Source organism: Triturus cristatus, chromosome 11 (assembly GCF_964204655.1).
Source record: "Triturus cristatus chromosome 11, aTriCri1.1, whole genome shotgun sequence".
Lineage (NCBI taxonomy): Eukaryota > Metazoa > Chordata > Amphibia > Caudata > Salamandridae > Triturus > Triturus cristatus.
The window spans coordinates 183,171,835-183,191,026 of record NC_140594.1 but is presented as its reverse complement, the minus strand read 5'-3'; the positions used below and the strand labels follow the sequence as shown (position 1 = coordinate 183,191,026).

Genomic DNA, 19,192 nt, shown 5'->3' with positions numbered 1-19,192 from the left:
CCTTTAACGGCAAGCGCATCAGGAGATTTCCCCAAGTAGGAATTAAACAAATTTGTTTTGTTCACAGCCACACTGCTGTATAAGCTGTGGCAGACAGTTTTTTTCTGAAGGCATCCAGCCTTCTTCTCTACAGATATTCCTAAATTGAGGCACCTACTTTCCACCTAAACTGAGACCAGACAGAAAGAGGGGCTGGAGTTTGGGGCCTTGAGATTTTCACTGTTGGTTTTGCTATCAGCAAAGTCAGAAAGTCATCAGATAATACCCACACAAAACAGAATGGGAACAGAGCACGGATATTTGGACATCTACTCCAGGTTGTTTTTGAGAAAACATGACTTCAGCTTGGGTGTTTGGAGACTGAAGGAAGTCAAAGTTTTGTGGAACACGATCACTTTCTCCAAAATAAAGGTCTCTATTATCCTCCGCAGTGAGGTCCTCCCCATCATGATGTATAACCTGCATCAGAGAACATTCAAGTGACTAACCTGACTCTTTTGAAGGGGGTCCTGTAGCACAGACATGGAGAAGCAGGTGTGTTATTAAAAATAACTCCTGGCCTATTAAGTGGGCATGGCGCTGGTTGTTTAGATGGCATTCTCGATGGAACTTAAGCTGCTGCTGGGAGTCAATGGAGTTGGTATCAAAGATGAGGCCTGACTGAGGGGACCAGGAGGGTCAGAAATGGGAGAACTGAGACTTCACGATACTGATTCAAATGTTATGCTAAAGCAAATGTTGACTGTGTACATTGTAAAAGCTACAATAAAAATAGTTCAACAAAAAAATATAAGGCCTGAGAGAAAATGTTCTCTGGCACATGAGAACATTATTGGATTCAAGCAGAATCCTTTAATTTTAGGACAGCCAAGATCCAAAATTCTTCTTTGGTGCCTCAGTGTTCTTCTAGAATGTGCAAGAGTTAAGAGAGAAGATGGATTTCCTATTCAGCTCCTACTTAGCCGTTTTATTCGGAAGCCTAAAGTATCCAAGGTCATTCCGGTCAGAAGGGATCTCTTATCTGTATTTTTCTTCAATTAATTTCTCCAAAATGACTTCAGGTGCGAAAACGTAATTTTCTCCTGATTGAAGTCGGAGCTATTTTACAAGGCAATAGTGTGAAGGAGTTCCTAGACATCAAGGGAGCCAAAATTCTTGATGTTTATTTTCCATATTCAGCCTTGATGTCAATGGAGTTTACGCTGTGAGTCTATGTCGAAGGTGAGGAGAAGATTCTTAGGACATTAGGAAAGGATGATCCATATGAAAAAAAGACTTCACTTTAAAAAATACCATACTCAGACTTGAGGGAATGGTCTCTAAACCCACTGAAACACACGTATCTACTTTAATACATACATCTCTATTGATTCATTCATCATCAATCCCACGGTATAGATTTTACTTCTATAAATTGTGACCTACTACATCCAACATATCTTCAATGAGCAACTTAAATTGATGCCTAGTGCTTTGCTTATAATAGAAAAATATTTTAAAACAAAATCAAAGTATTCAAAAAATTTCATAAAATGTTTTACACGTATTACAATATGATGTTTAGTCCCTACATGCTAGTAGATCACACACTTCTACATACATGCAAAACTCAGCCAAACATATTTCACTCACAAGCAGGACAGTGGGATCATTTAAAATACAGCTGTGCTTTTAAAATTATTGATGCTGCTGGAATTAATGTGTGTAAAGTGTATTTTAAAACTGTCTTTTTTGAATTGTCACTGAATCCTTCTGCCTGCTCACCCCACTGACCGCATTGCCTGCATTTAAAAATTAATAACACTATTTGGGTGTTTGCTTCGTTTGCTCCCCTTCACGATCTCGATCCCGATCGCCATTTTGGGAGTAGGGCTGAGACGCCCAAGACGTTCCGGGGCTGCGCTCTAGTTGATACGAGCACCGCCTACCACACGCTACTTAACGGCCATTATGGTCGCGCGCAGCGTCGCGCCGGAAATGCGCCAGAGGTAAGCCCGTTTGCGCCCGTTCGCGCACGGAACGCGACGGACACGGGAACCGCTGCCCCTGTGCCCATGGGTGTGGTAAGCTATTCCCGTGAGGAACTCCTAAGTCTACAACCCAGCGCTACGGCTTTACCCTCACCTGGGCTACACAACATTAGTAGATGCCCAGAAACATTGTCATGTGGTCTACTAAATGCCAGATCACTGTGCAAACACCATGAGGAAATTGTGCTTCTCATTGAGTCAGAACATATTGACATACTCTTTATGACTGAGACATGGACGAGAGCTGACAGCTCAGTGGATCTGGGCCTAGCCTGCCCTTCAGGATATAAAATTAAACACAAACCCCGGGTGGGAGCCAGGGGAGGTGGAGTTGGCATTATCTTTAGAGACACTTTATGTCTCTCTCAGATTGATGTCAAAGCCATCTCGGGGCATGAACTACTGGGTTTTTCCCTAAACAGTCCAGGAGGAGCTTTATATTCTGGATTGCTGTGCTATAGACCCCCGGCTGGCTCCTTATCAGAGGTAACAGAGCTCATCGACCTGATCTATGACCTATCCAACTCCCATACCTGACTCTTGGTATTGGGAGACTTCAACCTATGGCCAGATGGTCCAATGGATTCTGCTTTTAAGGATTTGGAGCAGGCCTGTAGTAATGTACAGCTGAAACAGCTAGTTACCCTGCCAACTCACTCAAAAGGTCATACTTTAGATATGATTTTTGCAGATACAGAAAATGTAGCTCTTTGGAAAATCCTATCCCAATGCTGGACAGATCACGCATCGGTCCACTTTACCCTTTCTCTTTCGGCCGACTCCATGAAGAATGGTAGCCTAGGCACTACTAGGGTGGGTAGACAATGGTCCAAGCTTGTGAAGCAGTCCCCCCCTGCCGGCCTTGCTGCCGTTGGGCTTCTCGTTAGGAGACAACGTGGACGCTAGCTATGAGATGCTTAGCCAGCAAATTGTGGCATCACTAGACTCACTAGCTCCTTTTCGCAAAATCAGAGACAGACCCACTCGTGCAATGCCTTGGTTCTCAGAGGAACTGCTCCAATCTAAACTCCAGTGCAAGAGGACGGAGCGTGCTTGGAGGAAACAGTACCGGGAATCAGATAGAGCTTGCTATAAGCGAACTTTGGCAACTTATAAAGCACAGATCAGACGTGCCAAAGCTAAATTCCTAGAGGACTCCCTATTGTCCGCAGCAAATAAATCCCAGGCGCTGTTCAAAATTGTTAAAGATCTTTCACACCCTACCTGTGTCGCTAATGTTGTCCCTGCATCCCAAATTTTATGCGACTCATTGGCACAGGCTTTTGAGCAGAAGATTGCTACCATCTTGAGCAATCTTGACACTTCATCAAGCTCTGGCACTCAGCCTTTGTTCACCTCTACCTTGACATCGGATATGGAGGGTGATGCTGGCTCAGCACGCCTTAATTGTTTCCCGGTACCATCCTTTGAGGAATTTAGTGCTCTGGCCGCCAGCGTCTCTTCTGGCTCTCCTCTCGATCCACTTCCTCATAAATTTTGGAAGCTATTCCGGACAGAACTCTTCTTGCCATTATTCGCGACATGCTGCCAATCCCTCAGGTCTGCGCGAGTACCGGACTGCTGGAAGTTGGCAGTGGTGTCTCCTCTCCTCAAAAAGGAAACCTTGGATCCTTCCTGCCCTGCCAATTATAGGCCCATTTCCCTTCTCCCCTTTCCAATCAAAATCTTGGAGAAATGGGCCACAAAACATCTTTCCTGCTATCTGGAGAGTAACGCCTGTCTGGATGTGGCTCAATTTGGATTTAGACCAGCCCATGGGACAGAGTCAGCATTAGTGACCGTGCTCGATGACCTCAGGACGCGTACCGACCAAGGTCGGGCAGCCTTTTTAGTGCTGCTAGATATGTCGGCCGCGTTCGATACGGTCAGCCATGTGATCTTACTCAGGAGGCTGGAGGAAGTGGGGGTGACTGGCTTGGCCCTGGACTGGCTGACGTCTTATCTGGATAATAGACACCAGGTAGTGGCCCTTCCTCCGTTCAAATCAACCATCAGAAGCGTTGGTCAGGGTGTGCCTCAAGGGTCAGCCATCAGCCCTATCCTTTTTAATCTTTACCTCCGCCCCCTGATTAAGCTGATAAAATCTTTCGGCATTGCAGTTACTAACTATGCGGACGACACCCAACTTATCTTCTCGTTTGAGGGTAAGGAGGCGGTGTCACAAGAGACTTTCCATCGCTGCATGACCTCTACGGCAGACTGGCTGTGCCACAACTCTCTGCAATTTAATAGTTCAAAAACTGAGGTCCTATACTGCCCATCTCGCAGCACCCCGAGGCCTTTTCCATCGAACTTCTGGCCTTCATCCTTCCAGGGCACCAGTTTACCAACAAATTGTGTGCGGAACTTGGGAGTCTATTTTGGCTCCAACCTTCAACTGGATGTTTCTGTTAATAAAACAGTGGCCACGTGCATGGCTTTGCTTCGCACGTTAAGGAAAATCTTGCCTTTTCTCCCAGCGCAGGCAAGACCAGAGGTAGTGCGGAGTACCATCCTAAGTAGATTTGACTACTGTAACGCACTACTTCTGGGAGCCCCGGTGACCCTGGTGGGTAAACTTCAACGCGTGCAGAATCTGGCAGCTAAACTGGCTCTGTCACGCCGGCGCGCGGACTCCTCCACTACTGCGCTCACGGACCTCCACTGGTTACCTGTCCCTCAGCGGATTGAATTTAAAGCCCTCTGCTTGGTGTTTAAAGCTCTTCATGAACAAGGCCCTTTACCCTTACAGAATATGTTCTCGTGGTATATCCCGCGTAGGTCTCTCCGCTCCGCCACGGCATGTTTGGTTGTAGTTCCAAAAATCTTAAGGACTCGTTTGGGAGGCAGGTCCTTTCGATTCACAGCAGCAACGCTGTGGAACTCTCAGCCGTTTGCACTGAGGAGTACGGGAGATTTCCCCTCCTTCAAAAAAGCCCTGAAAACTCACCTTTTTCCAAGAGCGGCGTAATTTTTTTTCTTATACAGTGGATCGTTTCTTTTCATGCAGGCTTCTTTCACCATCAGTCTAAGCGCCAGGATGCCCTTTGGGTGACAGTCATTGCGCTATACAAGTATATCTATACATACATAGCTACATTATGCAGTGTCTGAGGTATGCGGAAAAAAATCCACTAAGATAAATCAACTTATTCAAGTGCAATCCAAACAACACTTTGCGAGCAAAGTGGAGTTATTTGCCCAGATGACATTCTTTTTACATAAGAAAATCATATTGTTATCAGCCAGGTATCTTTGTAATGTAAGTGAAGAAAATGTATCATTCTGTAAATCTGAACAAACAGCACCATACCATTACTATATCAAAAAGTTTAATTTTAGTGGTCTCCTGAAAACTGGTGCTGGGGGTAATCTAGTGAGGCAGACTACACATACCATATAACATAACGCGTTATAATTGTGTCAACAAATTATTAGAAGATATAAAATGTGTTCAGGGTTGACATTTTGAAGGACAAGCAGCAGTAAGGTTGCGAATTCTCTCCATGATGATAAATATAATTTTTAGCAAATTAAATATATGTAAACGGCAAGGACATATCACTCCTCTATAATGCTCCAAACATAGGGTAAAGTTTTTGTTTGTATAAACATATTGCATAAATAAATGGGAAGACATGACCCTTTTTGACAGACAGAACTTATAATTTAAGTAGTGATAAATCAGAATTATAACTCATAAGGTGATCATTCTTTACATAAAACATTTGAGTCAAATTATAAATACGTAATGGTTCCAAGAACGCTTTAAAGAGTGAGCTTTCGGATAGAAACTTTGATGAGTCTACATTGGTTGTCATTATGGTTTGGATGAAATACAGAAATAAACATGCTATTTGAAAAAGCTGAAGCCAAGCTTTTTGAGATATGCAATCTTCTATGATTTTGCCTCCCTTCTCTCTTTACTTTACATTTTGGGAAAGCATGGAGTTATTTTAGAGTCCTGCATTTTGTTTTAAGGATTTTACCAAAGATTTCACCAGGCAACACCTAGAGGGTGAAGTGTAATTCATCAAGTTCAAAGCATATCAAAATGACATCATAAAGGCTTTATGAGGAGCCAAAAGGCAGGACACAAGGATATTACACAGCAATTATTACACGGTTATGTTTGAGTCACTTTGGTGAAGAAATAGGAGCCCACAAAATAGGAATTAACAACGTATCAGTCATTATAAATTAATGAACTAAACAAACAATTGTTGTTGGAGAGAAGTCCTGAAAAACAAATTACAACATTTGCAGTTTAGCTGTTAAAAAGTCACAGGTGAAGGCATGTCAAACTAAGGATTCCCTCACTTGATTTAATAGTAGTTTGTGAAGTGGGAGTTCAAAGTACACACTAACTATGATGAAAACAGTCCAAACAAAAAGGTGGATGGAACAGAGATTCAAATGTACTGCAGAACCTCGGGCAGCTCATTTGGAATATTCAAAGAAATCAAATTCATGAAAGTTTCAAAGCTGAAGTGTGCCCAGGAAAATTGCTTTTGCAAACATCTTGCTACAAAGTCAAACTTATGGTCAAGGGATTTTTAGAGAAGAGATGTCAGGCAAATGACAAAGAAACTGTCACTTCAGAAATGCAAATACATTGAAGGAATGGCCATGGACCAGTCAAACTGTTCTTTATTTTGGAGAGAATGCATCTGCTACAGCAATTGCTGAAACCAGTGTCATACTGCAGGTAGGTGCCAGCCACATAAAGATGTTGAATTTAGTTTGAAAGGGGTAGAATTTAGTTCTCAATAGCATGAAACAATCCTGGGATACCCCTCCTTAACCCCCAACCCACTCAATACTAAGCTGCACCACTACACAGCTCGCAGTACAGTCTGGGAAAATAGCTCAGAGCACTGTGGACCCCACCTTACTAATGGAAAAGAACGCATAGCTGTAGTTGGGAGAATAATGTATTCCTTCTCCCTCTCCCTATTAGACAAAAGCAGGTAGCTAGTATGCGCAATATCCTTGTGGTGTCCCAAGGCAGGTGCAGATTAAATTCTCCTAATTATGCCCAAGCTGCAATTTTATCAAATCTCAATCCCGATTACACTTTGTTTTACAACACATGTTTTAAAATCTACAACTGTCTGAAGGCCCAATTTTAATAATGTTAATATTTTTAACCAATACAAAGAATATTAAACATGTTTAAATAGATACAGATGGCTCCAAAACCAACGTACTTTCGAACAACGTCTTTTGCCATCTCTGAGATCTGGCTCCATTCTTCCTCTGGAAATTCAAAACTCCCAGTCATGATCTTTTTCCGCATGTCTTTTGGTATTGTCCGACTGTGGTGTTTGGAGTAGAAAGGAGGGTATCCACATAGCATGACATAAATGATAACACCAAGAGACCAGAGGTCACAGCTCTGAAAGTAAGAACAAATGTCTTTCAGTCTATAAAACAGTAATTTCAAAACGTGATAAGAAATAGTGCAACAGCCACTTATCTCAAACAATAGGTACAATGTTAAAGAAGCCCAACATGTCCCAGATGGAGACATTCTCTTGTGCTAAACATGTGACCAGCCCCCACTGGGGATTCAGATTTACAGCTCAAATTGTAATCCGCTAGAGGGTGTGATGAACTTATTCAAAGTTTACTGTACGAGTGTGGAGAGGTGCACTCCCAAAGTGTATTTTCCAATAAGTAAGACTGACCAACTCCTTTATATAAGGCAATCCTTTATTTTATCAGACAACATGAGCTCCAGCCAATGTGTTTCGTTCATTGAAGAATGAACCTCTTCAGGGCACTGATGGTTTGACCCCGAATGGAGAGCCACGGTTCTCGGTTCCCCAACTGCTAATAATGATTAGGATGAAGAGCGCAAAGTATCAATGCTTAATGTTATTATCCACGAGTGTGCCTGTAAATCAGGCGCCATGATGCGTCCTGTGAAGGCCTCCTTGATAAGGGCCTGGCTGCGTGAACCTTATGTGTTGCACGACAACAGCATTCCTTCCCGGGTCGTCTGTGTAGCCTTCACTGATAAAATAAAGGATTGCCTTACATAAAGGAGTTGGTCAGTCTTACTTATTGGAAAAGACACTTTTGGAGTGCACCTCTCCACACTCGTACAGTTTCTATTCTGCTTGGTAGTTAGCACCTAACAACGGCAGGTGCACCAGATTTCATTACTTCAGGATAATTACAAAAGGAACATAGCAGTGAGGTGTGGCAATTAAGGTCTGCCATTGTTTACCGCTTATTATTGAACGTTTTCAAAGTTATAGGTAACTGTCTCTTTGAAGGAAGGCATTAACTGCACTAGACATGTTAAGACTCAAGACTTACGTAAGGACAAGGCAACAATTTTGTCAATAAAAGAGCTACATTCCTACTGTTAGTTGCAGGCAATATGTTTTGAAAAAGATATGAAACTAAGCATTTTTAAGTCGATTGAACGAAAGGCAGTCCCACTGCTTTAACAGAAGTAAAGAACAAGTTACTTAACATCCAGTAAAGCCTTATCTGGTAGAGAATATATCTAGCCGCAGATTCCTACCTATGTGGCGTCAGACTGGATCTGGACGATTGTTCTTTTAGTAGTGCCCCTGTCCTCAGTAGGTGGCGTTGATCGGCCTCGCATGGAGATGTTCACGGCACCTATATAGGCACCACCTATGCGTGGTGAAGTCAGTCACTTTTCACGACTTTCCACACCAGAAGCGCAGAGCCATAAAGTGCACCGACACTGGTGCGTCCAAACTAGGGCCCTAAAAGTGGACAGCCCTGACCTTAGAAATCCATCTGCAAAATGTAGAGGATGGATTAGTTGGTAAGGAATCTGCGGCTAGATAGAGTCTCTACCAGATAAGGCATTACCTGTATTTTAACTTGTTCACCTGATAGAGACTTCTAGTCACAGATTCCTTATATTTGAATAGATACCCAAGCAAAGTAGGAAGTCCTGCAGGATCGAACGGGTGAAGCGCCCAACTCTATGGACTGGATTGTCCAGTCATTAATGTTTGGTGAACGTGTGTAGGGAAGCCCACATTGCTGCTTGGTAGATGTCCAGAATTGGAACTCCACGAGCTAACAGATTGGTCACATTTTAGCTATTGTGGAATCTGCTCGAAAGTCTTCAGGAGGTTGCTTCTTGGCCAAAGTGTAGCAGAATTTGATGCAGAGGTTGACCCACTAAGATATGGTTCCCTTCTGCACCGCAAGACCTTTCTTCGCACCAACATACCCAAAGAAGAGTTAGTCGTCCACCAGGAACTACTGTGTGCAGTAAAGGTAGAACGACAATGCTCTTTTTGGGTCCAGACGGTGACGTTGCTCCTCTTCTTTAGAGGGATGTGGAGGAGCATAGATACATGGAATGGTGTGACCACTTTCATCCAAAAAGAGGTCCTTGTGCGAACATCACTTTATGAGGGTGCATAGAGAGATACAGTGGTTTGGAGCACAATGCCTGCAGCTAGCTCACTCTACGAGCAAATGCAATAGACAACAGGAAGGCTGTTTTGAGCAAGAGGAGCCTGAGTGGACAGTTGTGTAGAAGCTCAAACAGAGCACACATCAAACATGTCAGAACCAAATTAAAGTTCCAGCCATGTCCAGAGACGCAGGGCCTCTTGATAAAGGGCTCACAACCCCACTGTTTGTTGCAGTACCACATGGTACTGTCTCGTGAACACCTGCACTTGCCTTGCTTTGATAGGTAGAAAGGTTTTCAATGACAGTCGGATTGACGGAGCTCCAGTATGTTGATGTGAAGTCTAGATTTCAGCGGAGACCAGAGTCCACTGATCTCCAACTCTCCTAGATAGTAGCCCCATCCTAAAATGATGCATCTGCCACCACTGTCAGATCTGGTTGGATAAGGGGGATGGGCCTGCCTCTAACTCAATCATGGTTGGCCACCACTGGAGATCCTTTGCAGTACCCTCCTCGATCTAGACCAAGTTGGAGAAAGTTCCCAGATGCTGCACCCACTGGAACTTCAGGTCCTAATGCAGAGCGCGCATATGCCATCTGACACGTGTCACCAGCAGAATGCCGGAGGCCTAGCAGCTCAGTCAGTCTCAATGAAACCCAGGCTAGAAGTTGAAACATCAATAAGCCGGAATTGCACTGTGTCCACAACAGCTCAGATGAAAGGGAGCATCTGAGAGGGCGTCAGGTGACACTTCGGCACGTTTATAGTGAACCCCGGTGAATGCAGGAGGTCCCACATAGTCTGACGGTGGGAGACGAAAGCCTGGGCGAGCTCGCCTTCAACAGCCAGTCGTCAAGATTGGAGAAGCCTGGAACCCCTATTCTACGCAGATGAGCTGCAACCTTGGTTAACAGCCGAGGGGTGCTGCTAAGGCTGAAGGGGAGCGCAGTGAACGAAAAATGTTTGTGGTGTACTGTAAATCTCAGATAGCGCTGGTGAGCAGGCAGGATAGGAATGTGAAAATAGGCATCCTGCAAGTTCATCGCTACCATCCAGTCTGCCTGAGTCCAGGGCAGACAAGGCCCGAGCTAGCACAATCATCTTGGATTTCTCCATTTGGAGAAGGAAGTGGAGGGCTCAGAACTCTAGTATAGGAAGAAAGCCCTTGTCCTTTTTGGGACCATAAAGAAGTGGGAATAGCATCCACAGTCTACTTCTGGGCCTGAAACCCTCTGTATGGCTCCCTTGGCCAAGAGAGCTATGACTTCCTTGCAGGGCAACGATAAATGATCCTTTGTCAGTCTGTCATGAGATGGTGGCATGGAGGTAGGGGTAGTTTCGAAGAGGAGACAATCTGCAAGACCCACCTGTCCGATGTTCTGGGCTGCCAGTGGGGCAGGTAATGGCAGATCGTGCCACCAACCAGACGCCCATGATCACAAAGGGCTAGATTAGGAGGGCTTGGCTGCTGCAGCTGCTGGGTGGTGGTGAAGTGACCAGACCGCTGGCTACCTGACCCACAAGGTATGTGGGTACTGCGCCCTCGTCTACGCAAAGGATGGGGACCATGCGCACACAGTGGCATGGTTAGAAGCCCTTTAAATAGCCATGAAAGGCAGACTCAGGGTGGCATGGTGCAGTCGAGTGGCCCAAGGACTTGGCCACAGCCTGCAAGCCCTTAAAGTGCTCCAGCACAGAGTCTTCTCTATTTCCAAAGAGACAGGTGACATCAAGGGGCATGTCCATAAGGGAAACTTGGACATCCCCCGAAAGGTCAGTCACCCTCAACCAGGCGTGGTGCCTCAGGGCAACCGTTGATGAAACTGCTCTGCCCAGTGAGTCGGTCGTGTTCAATCCACAACAAATTGTGAACTTTGCTACATCCCTCCCCTTGGCAACAGCCTGAGAGCGTACGGCCCGGGACTCCTCCAGGACCTGTGGCAGCAGTTGTACTACTGTGTACCACAGAGTGGGAGTAACCACCCATAAGGCATGCTATGTTCACAGACCACAATGCTAGGCTGGCAGAAGAAAACGTTTACTTCCCCAGAGTCCAGACTTTTGGATTACTTGTCCAGGGGGAGCAGTAGGAAATGCACATTGGGAAGCGGATGCTTGGATCACCAAGCTCTCTGGAGTAGGGTGTTGGTAGGTAGTTTATCACCAAGCTCTCCGTAGTCGGGTGAGGTAGTTTGGGTCCCTTGGAGTGAGGCGATGGTGGCGGGCTATTGTCCTGTTCACAGGAGCCCCTGTGTTGGGTTTGGACCAGATCCCCAAATGGACCTCACACTAGTCTATATTAGGGTCTTCTACGAATGGCTGGTATTCTTCAAGGTCCAGGGACCCCTCCCATTCCTCCCCAAGTCCTAGCCCATGGGACTAGGGCTCAGGCTCAGTTCTAGAAAGTGCGTTTCCTGCCGTGTTAGAGTTGGGCGACGGCCATCCTGCTCAGTGTCCGGGATCACAATGGAGATGGCACCGCCGGTGGGTGCTGGAACAGCAGCGGGGAAGGTCACGATGGTTTGACAGGCGTCAGTCGGATCCAGGAATGAATCCCTGGGGGCTCACCAGAGCCGCCAGCATGAAACTAGATGGGGGCCCCTCCGACCATGAGGGGCCAAAAGACGCATTGATTTGGTTAGGCCACCCAAAAGAGATGCATGGCCTCATACAACTCTGAGTTGGGTGGGGGTCACTCCGGCTCCCAGAGAATCGGGGAGGCATGGAGTTGGCCCAGGCTCCGAAGAAACATGTCTCGAGCGCCGATGCTTCCTCGTCTCATCAGCGAACGGATGAGGAGAAGTCGAAGAGCACTTCGACGTTTTGCTCATTTTCTTGTGCCTCTTGCCTGAGCGTACTAAGGAATTAGAATGGGACGAAGACTACTTCGGGCTCCATGAATGATCCCGGAACCATTCCCTATATCTGGACCTATATTTTCGGGGAGTCGCGTGTTGGGCGGCCAGGAGCTTTAGGGACTGCTCCCTCAAAGCCTTTGGGGCCATTGCCCAGCAATCGGGGCATGACTGTGTCGTGGTCACGCTCCAGGCACCAGAGACAGTTATGGTGCAGGTCTGTCACCGACATCAGCCGTGGCAGGCGCTGCAAGGCTTAAAACCTGTCTTACGAGATGACATCTTCGACACTGAAGGAGGTAATACCTCAGAAACAGTAGACAAAACAGAAAAATATTTGTCAAAAAACGACAGAGGGCTAGCTCTTCCCGGATCAGCGCTGGCTAGCGCAGATAGAAAAGAACTGATGTCAGCGCGCCTGAGTGCCACCTATATACATGTCGCAGACATCACTACCGGCGCGGACGACGCCACGTGGAGCCAATCAATGGCACCTACCGGCGCACAGGGGTACTGTTCATGAAAAATCTTCTGGATCAAGTTGGACGCCTAGGAATATTCAAAGGTAAGGAATCTGCTGCTATAAGGAACAAGATTAGCCTTCATCGCCCTGACTTTGACCCTACTTGACAGAAGCCAGTGTATTTACTCTTGTACTCATGACTTCAAGGTACCTTTTTCACTGCACTTTGTACAAAATGTAATGTACTTTAAATTAATTTGTATTCAAATGTGTGGTTACTTTCTCTGTGAAGGAACGCAAGGTTTCTTGGAGGATACTAATTTTCCCATGTTAGTTTTCACCATTCTTCTATGAACTGGGGTATGTTTCCTGTTACATGCGTGTGAAAGGTATGAGGAGTTCTCATCAATAATACAGAGCTGCCCAATCGCTTTGTGATGTTTTGTGGAGCCATGTGTTATTAATTCTGCAAACTATTCTGGTATAAGAAAGAAGAGGATGATTAGCAGTGCACATCAATTGCCACTGGAGCATCAGTTTCTTTTGCAAGGGCAAGACAAAAGTCTGAACGTGTTCAAGTTACAATGTGATGGCATTGATCATTTCCAACTCGTTTCACATATAAGACCCATCAAATAGGATATTCAATATCTTTGGTTGGAATTTGGCTTAAAGTACTTGGTCAAACTCACCGATTGACTCAAAGATGTTTATTCGGAGGTGATAGACCGGACAAAGGGGAACCTGGCCTGCAAGTTGGACCGGACTGATCCTCTTGGAGCAGGACCAAAGCTAATATGCACATGGTGGGTTCCAGTCTAATGTGACATGGTGGGCTTAAAAGGAGGGACTGGATTGTAGCAGTGGATACGTAGTACTTACCAGTGGGTTAGATTAGTCCAAGCCACTTCCCATCTTTTTGTTTTCCTAAGTGCAAACATTTTAGAAACATACATGTATAAAAGACCCAAGGCTGTAGACTTTACCGTTTATCAATCACACAGGATTGGAGAATGTATTCTGAGAAATCAATTTATAACCCACCATTACAACTAGCGTGTGTGTGGCATTTCTTGACAAAACTGCAGTATGAGCAGGGGAAATCACAACAGTTCATTCCAACTCGGCTGCTGATACAACATCCTAATATTGCTATGGGAGCACAACTAAACCCTCTCAAAGATAACCCAGGTTGAATCCTGCCCCTTTTACCCCTTGCCAGAACTGCGCACCATTACCTGTAAGAAGCTCATAGTTTGGAACCTCTTCGATTCAAGGATTTTTTATTTAGCGTTTAAGTGACTTACAAAATATATATTTTTTTAATAGTATTTAGCATTTTGTTTTTTTTACTTATGACATTTTTGTATACTGTTGGTTCTACGATATTTAAGGAACGATTACTTAATACAAAATATTTACAATTCAGATCTGTAAATAAGGCATTCATTAGAAAAATAAAATTAAGAAGAACACACTAGCATACCACAAGTGTGTTGTAAGTCCAAACCTATACACATTTCTTAGAACACAAAGATAAACAAGAGTTCATGGAATCTAGCTTTGTGCATTTTTATAGATTTTAAACATTCCGTATGAAAACCCGCGGTGGGCATCATGCTTCAAACTTTACCAGGTCAGCCGGCAAAAAAAAAGAATACAACTTGTGTGAATAGTAAAAAAAATCTCTACTTGAAGGCCCAATCTTCAATGAAAAGGCCCCTTAACCTACAGAGATTTTGACAGGCCAAAACTGGTTAGAATTGCTTGTTACGCAGCTTCATGCCCACTAACCTAAGCTTCTGTTGTAGTAAAGTGGGCTTCAATCAACTTGGAGGCCGTGGCTACTAATTGTTGCCATCCAGAGTTTGTGGAAGAATTACAGGACCTGGCGATAAAAACCATTCAACAGACTGTTCTGCGCCATGTAAGAGATACACAATCTTACTTTCCATTCCTCTAGTTAGAAACGTGCTGTTTCTTCACAAATTAAGTTTTTTTTTGGAAAATCACTTTGAGCAAACTCTGCTCAGATCAATTTCTCTTACGAGTATCAGATTCTAGTAAATACAAAAAAAGGTATTCAGTTCCTAATTGAATTAAAAACAGGTTGTGTAGGAGAGCAGCCACTCTCTTAATAGCTAGAAAGAGAAGGGTAATTCCTCTTGTTGGAATTAACACACACCCAGCCAGCTAGGTGTCATGCTTCATCATTGGGTCTGCTCCTCGTCGGGTCGGCGTTGCAATACCTGACGGGCACCCATGAAGGGGCTCTTTGGCGGAGATCTTTAATTCCTTACTGTAAGGTGCAGTGCGTGTGAGGGGCCTAATGGGTGTAGATATAAAGGAAGGTGAGGTTAAAACAGGATGAAGGGGTCCAGTCTGAACTAATTTAATGAGTATGGCCCCTCTCCTGATTAAAACTGAGTGTGGCGCACCCCTGCAGTGATGTTACAGGGTACCGTGCTCTAAGGTCGACATGTTTCTTGCCAATTTGTCAAATAGAAGCCAATTCTTCAGGACCAGTGGTAGGATCTATCTACACTATAGAGGGTGGTCAGTGGTAGTGCAAGTGAAAGACCACACACAGTACCCTAAATGTGGTACCTGTTAACCTAGAACGACAACCTGTAATGAAACGAGAAATTCACAGCATAAATTTAGGGTGAACTTGGCATTTGTCATACAGCTTAAAACCATGCCCACGCAGCACTCAAACTGTGAGAAAGGAATGCTTCACGCTTAAGTGCTGTGGCACACTATGTGGCGGCGGTGTTTGCTGGGCATGTATGCTGGACCTACTAAAAAAGCCCTGAGCTCCCTTACTTTGTAGACATATCCGATTCTGGAAGCCAGGGTACTGTACAATTCTCCACACCAGGGGTGCAGGTAGGAACAATCTGTTTTTGAATAAGCAAAAAGTCTAGGTAGAGATGTATTTACAAATATGAGGGAGTTCAAAGGCTGGTTATAGTATCACCATTTCAAGATAAAAGGAACAGTAAGGGCTGTGGGTTCAATAAAGGTATTTGGAGGAGCGTGCTCATCTGACCATGGCTGTTCAGGAAAAAAGGCACTACAAGTGATTGCTTTTTACTAGAGATCTTGGCAACGACAGTGCCTGCACGATCCGTTGTTACCCACGCTATTGAGCTCATGATTATATGATTCCATGTCTCACTTCAGTCAAGTCTTCTGTTGTAATGTAAAAATTGAAGGACGCTTGAACTCTTTAAAAAGCTATGGAATGTTTCTATAGAATGAATCCAAACCAAGCTTATGGAAACTATTGGTTTTAAAGCATTTCTGCCATCCAAGCGCTCGAGACAGCTGCACGAGGACCTTCTCAACTGTCATCCTTGAGCTCTTCATGGCTCACTCTTTTTGAAACGTGATTTCCGATTGTCTACATGAGTGCATCATGTAGCTAAGCATCTCGGGAAATGAACTTCATATTATGCTACACCCTTGTGTTTGGTTTCCTTTTAACAGAATTCACCATAATGTGTGAGCAGGTGAGGTGCCAGCTGCGCTTACGCAGAATCGGCTGCGATCAATTAACATACAGCATTGGATAACATCCAAGTCTAATGACAATGTTTTAAAGCCAAAAAGAAATACTGTACACATTGAAAATAGTGCTTTTGTTCATGATTGGTTGCCTTCAATGCAACAGCGATAAAATTTGTAAACAGTGCTTAACGTACTATTTTTTTTCTGCTATTCAATGTAGACTGTAGGTTAAATATTACATTCCTTTTGGAGTTATTCCATGTATAGTTTTGCTTAGCTTCAATTTAAATCTACAGTTATGGCTTCACCACAATCTCTCGATTGGACACCTCTGAGAGAATCCCTTTAGTTACCTGGTGAACGCAATTTAAATTGGGCAGAATGGAAGGAGTATATTTTAAATTATCTCTCTATGTTATAAAATGATATGGTCACTGTAGGAAGGGAGGCTCCTTTTAGCATGGTAAACCCCACTTCTTGCCTGGTGTCAGTGTGGTTTTGACTGCTGGGATCCTGCTAATCAGGACCCCAGCAACTGTGCTTTCACTCCTAAATTGACATGGTAAATACTTGGGTACCTCCATAACTGGCTAATGGTGTATCCTTGTAAATCCCTAGTATATGGTACTAAGATACTCAGGACGTAGGTACACCAGGGGTGTCCCTTTGGTTGCAGCATATATTGTGCCACCCATGGGAGTCCACTTAAACAGACTACAGGTCTGACACAGCCTGTGTGAGTTGGTGCTTGCACATCTCACGACAAAACCTAGAAGTCACCCCTATGGCAGGCTCTTCAGTCCTGAGGGCAGAGTGCTTGGTTATGCGTGTGAGGGTGCCCATGCATGAGCATGACACCCCTACAAACTCCAGAGTCAATTCTCCAGGCATTGTAAGTGCGATCAGCCATTTTTAGACATATAGTGGACATCAGTCATTATGAGATATCTAACGGTTTAGTGGCTGTACCAAACCTGGTCATGTTTGGTCTAAAAAAAAAAAATGTTCGAATCCTACCCCAATACTGAGTCTAGTGTTGGAACTATGATCCGATGTACTGGTGGGGCTCCTTAGGGGACCCCCCCTGTACTACTGGTAACAGCTTTTCAGGGTCTGCAAGCAAACTAGTGCTGCTGCTCACAACAGACACGATTCTGCCCTCCTGCTGCTGAGCCAACCTCGAGCAGGGGAAGGTAGAACAATAGGTTTCCTGTCACAGGGAGGTGTGACCACCTCCTTGAAAGTACCACCAGACTGCTTGAAAGGGCACATTTGGTGCTCTTCTTGCATACTTCAGTTTGAGCCAGTTCAGGAATCCTTGGGTCTCGATCTGGCGCAAAACTGGACAAAGGGCATAGGAGTATCCTTCCCTCTTGTCCAGCCCCTCCTCTGGGATGGACCCCCCAGTTGTTTCAACCCTTTCCTTCGAGTACTTAGGGGCTCTGCTATGAGTGGGTCAAGACTCAACCCTGAATCGACATTGCTCTTCAATCGTATGGACTTCGACGGGAACCGAGACGGCATAAAGAAAGACTTCTGCTGCTCCTGGTCTCACTGTTCTTCAAGTTTTCTTTCATCCTCAATGTCTGTGCTTCATCCAGGTTCTTCAACAGATCTGTGGGCATCAAGGACACCCGAAGAAATCTTCCCCGGAGTGAAGGAGTCACTCCCCTGCATCTGAGGACACCACAACGAAGCTGACCGGTCTACTACTCCTGTCATCCCAAGGACTTCTCAAGGCCCAGCAACACAAGTAGTGGTTCTGCAACTCCCTCGAGGCCTGACCTGTCCTCTGCAAATTTGAGGCCAGTATTCCTTGAAGGAATCGCTGGGACCGAACCCCTGTGCACTGCATCGACTTGCTGTTGCCAAGGCTTGTTGGCTCTGTATTCCTGAGGTCATTGGACAATAGCTCCAGCCTCCAGCACCACTTCACTCCAAGATCAGCGTCCCCACTGCATCCTCTGCATTGTGGGCCTCCATCTTTGGTGAACAGCTTGAGGTCCTCTTGCGACTCCTGTGCCTTCGGCCTGTGGGTCCTCCTGAGGGTCTACTCTTGCTTCAGTGGGCTCCCTTGCTTGCTTGGGCCTTCTCCGACAATCCAGCTGTAGGTGAATCCCGTGGACCTTGCTGATCCCAGCATTGCTCCTTTTTAGTCTTCCACGCCAGCTGCGGCTACCAAGGCTTGTTGGTGTTCTCGCCGGAAACCGAACACCTAGACACCGAGGTGGGACAGCTTGTGCACAGGTCCTGGTCTTGCTCAGTGTTACCTGGTCCTCACAGAGGCAGGGACAAGGTCACTGTCAACTCTAAAGAACCTCCCGACATTGGTGGGCATTGTGCTTCTGTGTCTCCTGGTCACCTCCGAGTGGCATAGACTCTGTACCCTCTGCTTGCAGATTCTTTACTTCCAGAATCCACCCTTGGATTCCATCGGACTCCTTCGACATCTTTTCCAGAGGCATCTTCTTCCAAGTCTCCCATTTCTGTCTACGGCAGGTTCTGACGTCACTTCACCCCTATGCACCTGGCTTCCCTGGAGCAGGTAACCTGGTTCCTGGGGCATCTATGAGTGGGGTGGCTCTCCAACCTTCTGTCTTCCAAAGGGTTTTTTCAGAGTCCTCCGGGAAGGGTCCTTCTTTAAAACTGCAACAGCGACTTCTCCATTGACTTCCATAGGGCACGCAGCTGTGTTTCCACTCTGCACACATCCTCCGTGGGGTCCTGGGTACTTACTTTGGGTACTTCCTTGTGTCGCCGGCTCCTCTGATCCACGTCCTGTTCTCCTTTGCAGTTTGCATTCCAATTTCTTAATATAGGATTTGCTCTCCCCCTGGAGCCCAGTGTATATTTCTGCTAGTTACCTGTACTTATAAAGTATTCTTGTGTATTGTGTGGATATTTCCGAGTA

At 45.3% G+C, this 19,192-nt stretch overlaps 1 protein-coding gene across 6 annotated transcripts in view; it reads right to left on the bottom strand.

Moving 5' to 3' along the window:
* The window catches only part of MAPKAPK5 (MAPK activated protein kinase 5), a 480,082-nt gene that overhangs the window by 135,595 nt on the left and 325,295 nt on the right, over positions 1-19,192 (bottom strand). For all 6 annotated transcript variants that reach the window (XM_085636242.1, XM_085636241.1, XM_085636245.1 and 3 more), the window contains one exon: positions 7,241-7,428. In XM_085636242.1, the coding sequence (XP_085492368.1) occupies positions 7,241-7,428 (188 nt within the window). The remainder of the gene's footprint in view (positions 1-7,240; positions 7,429-19,192) is intronic.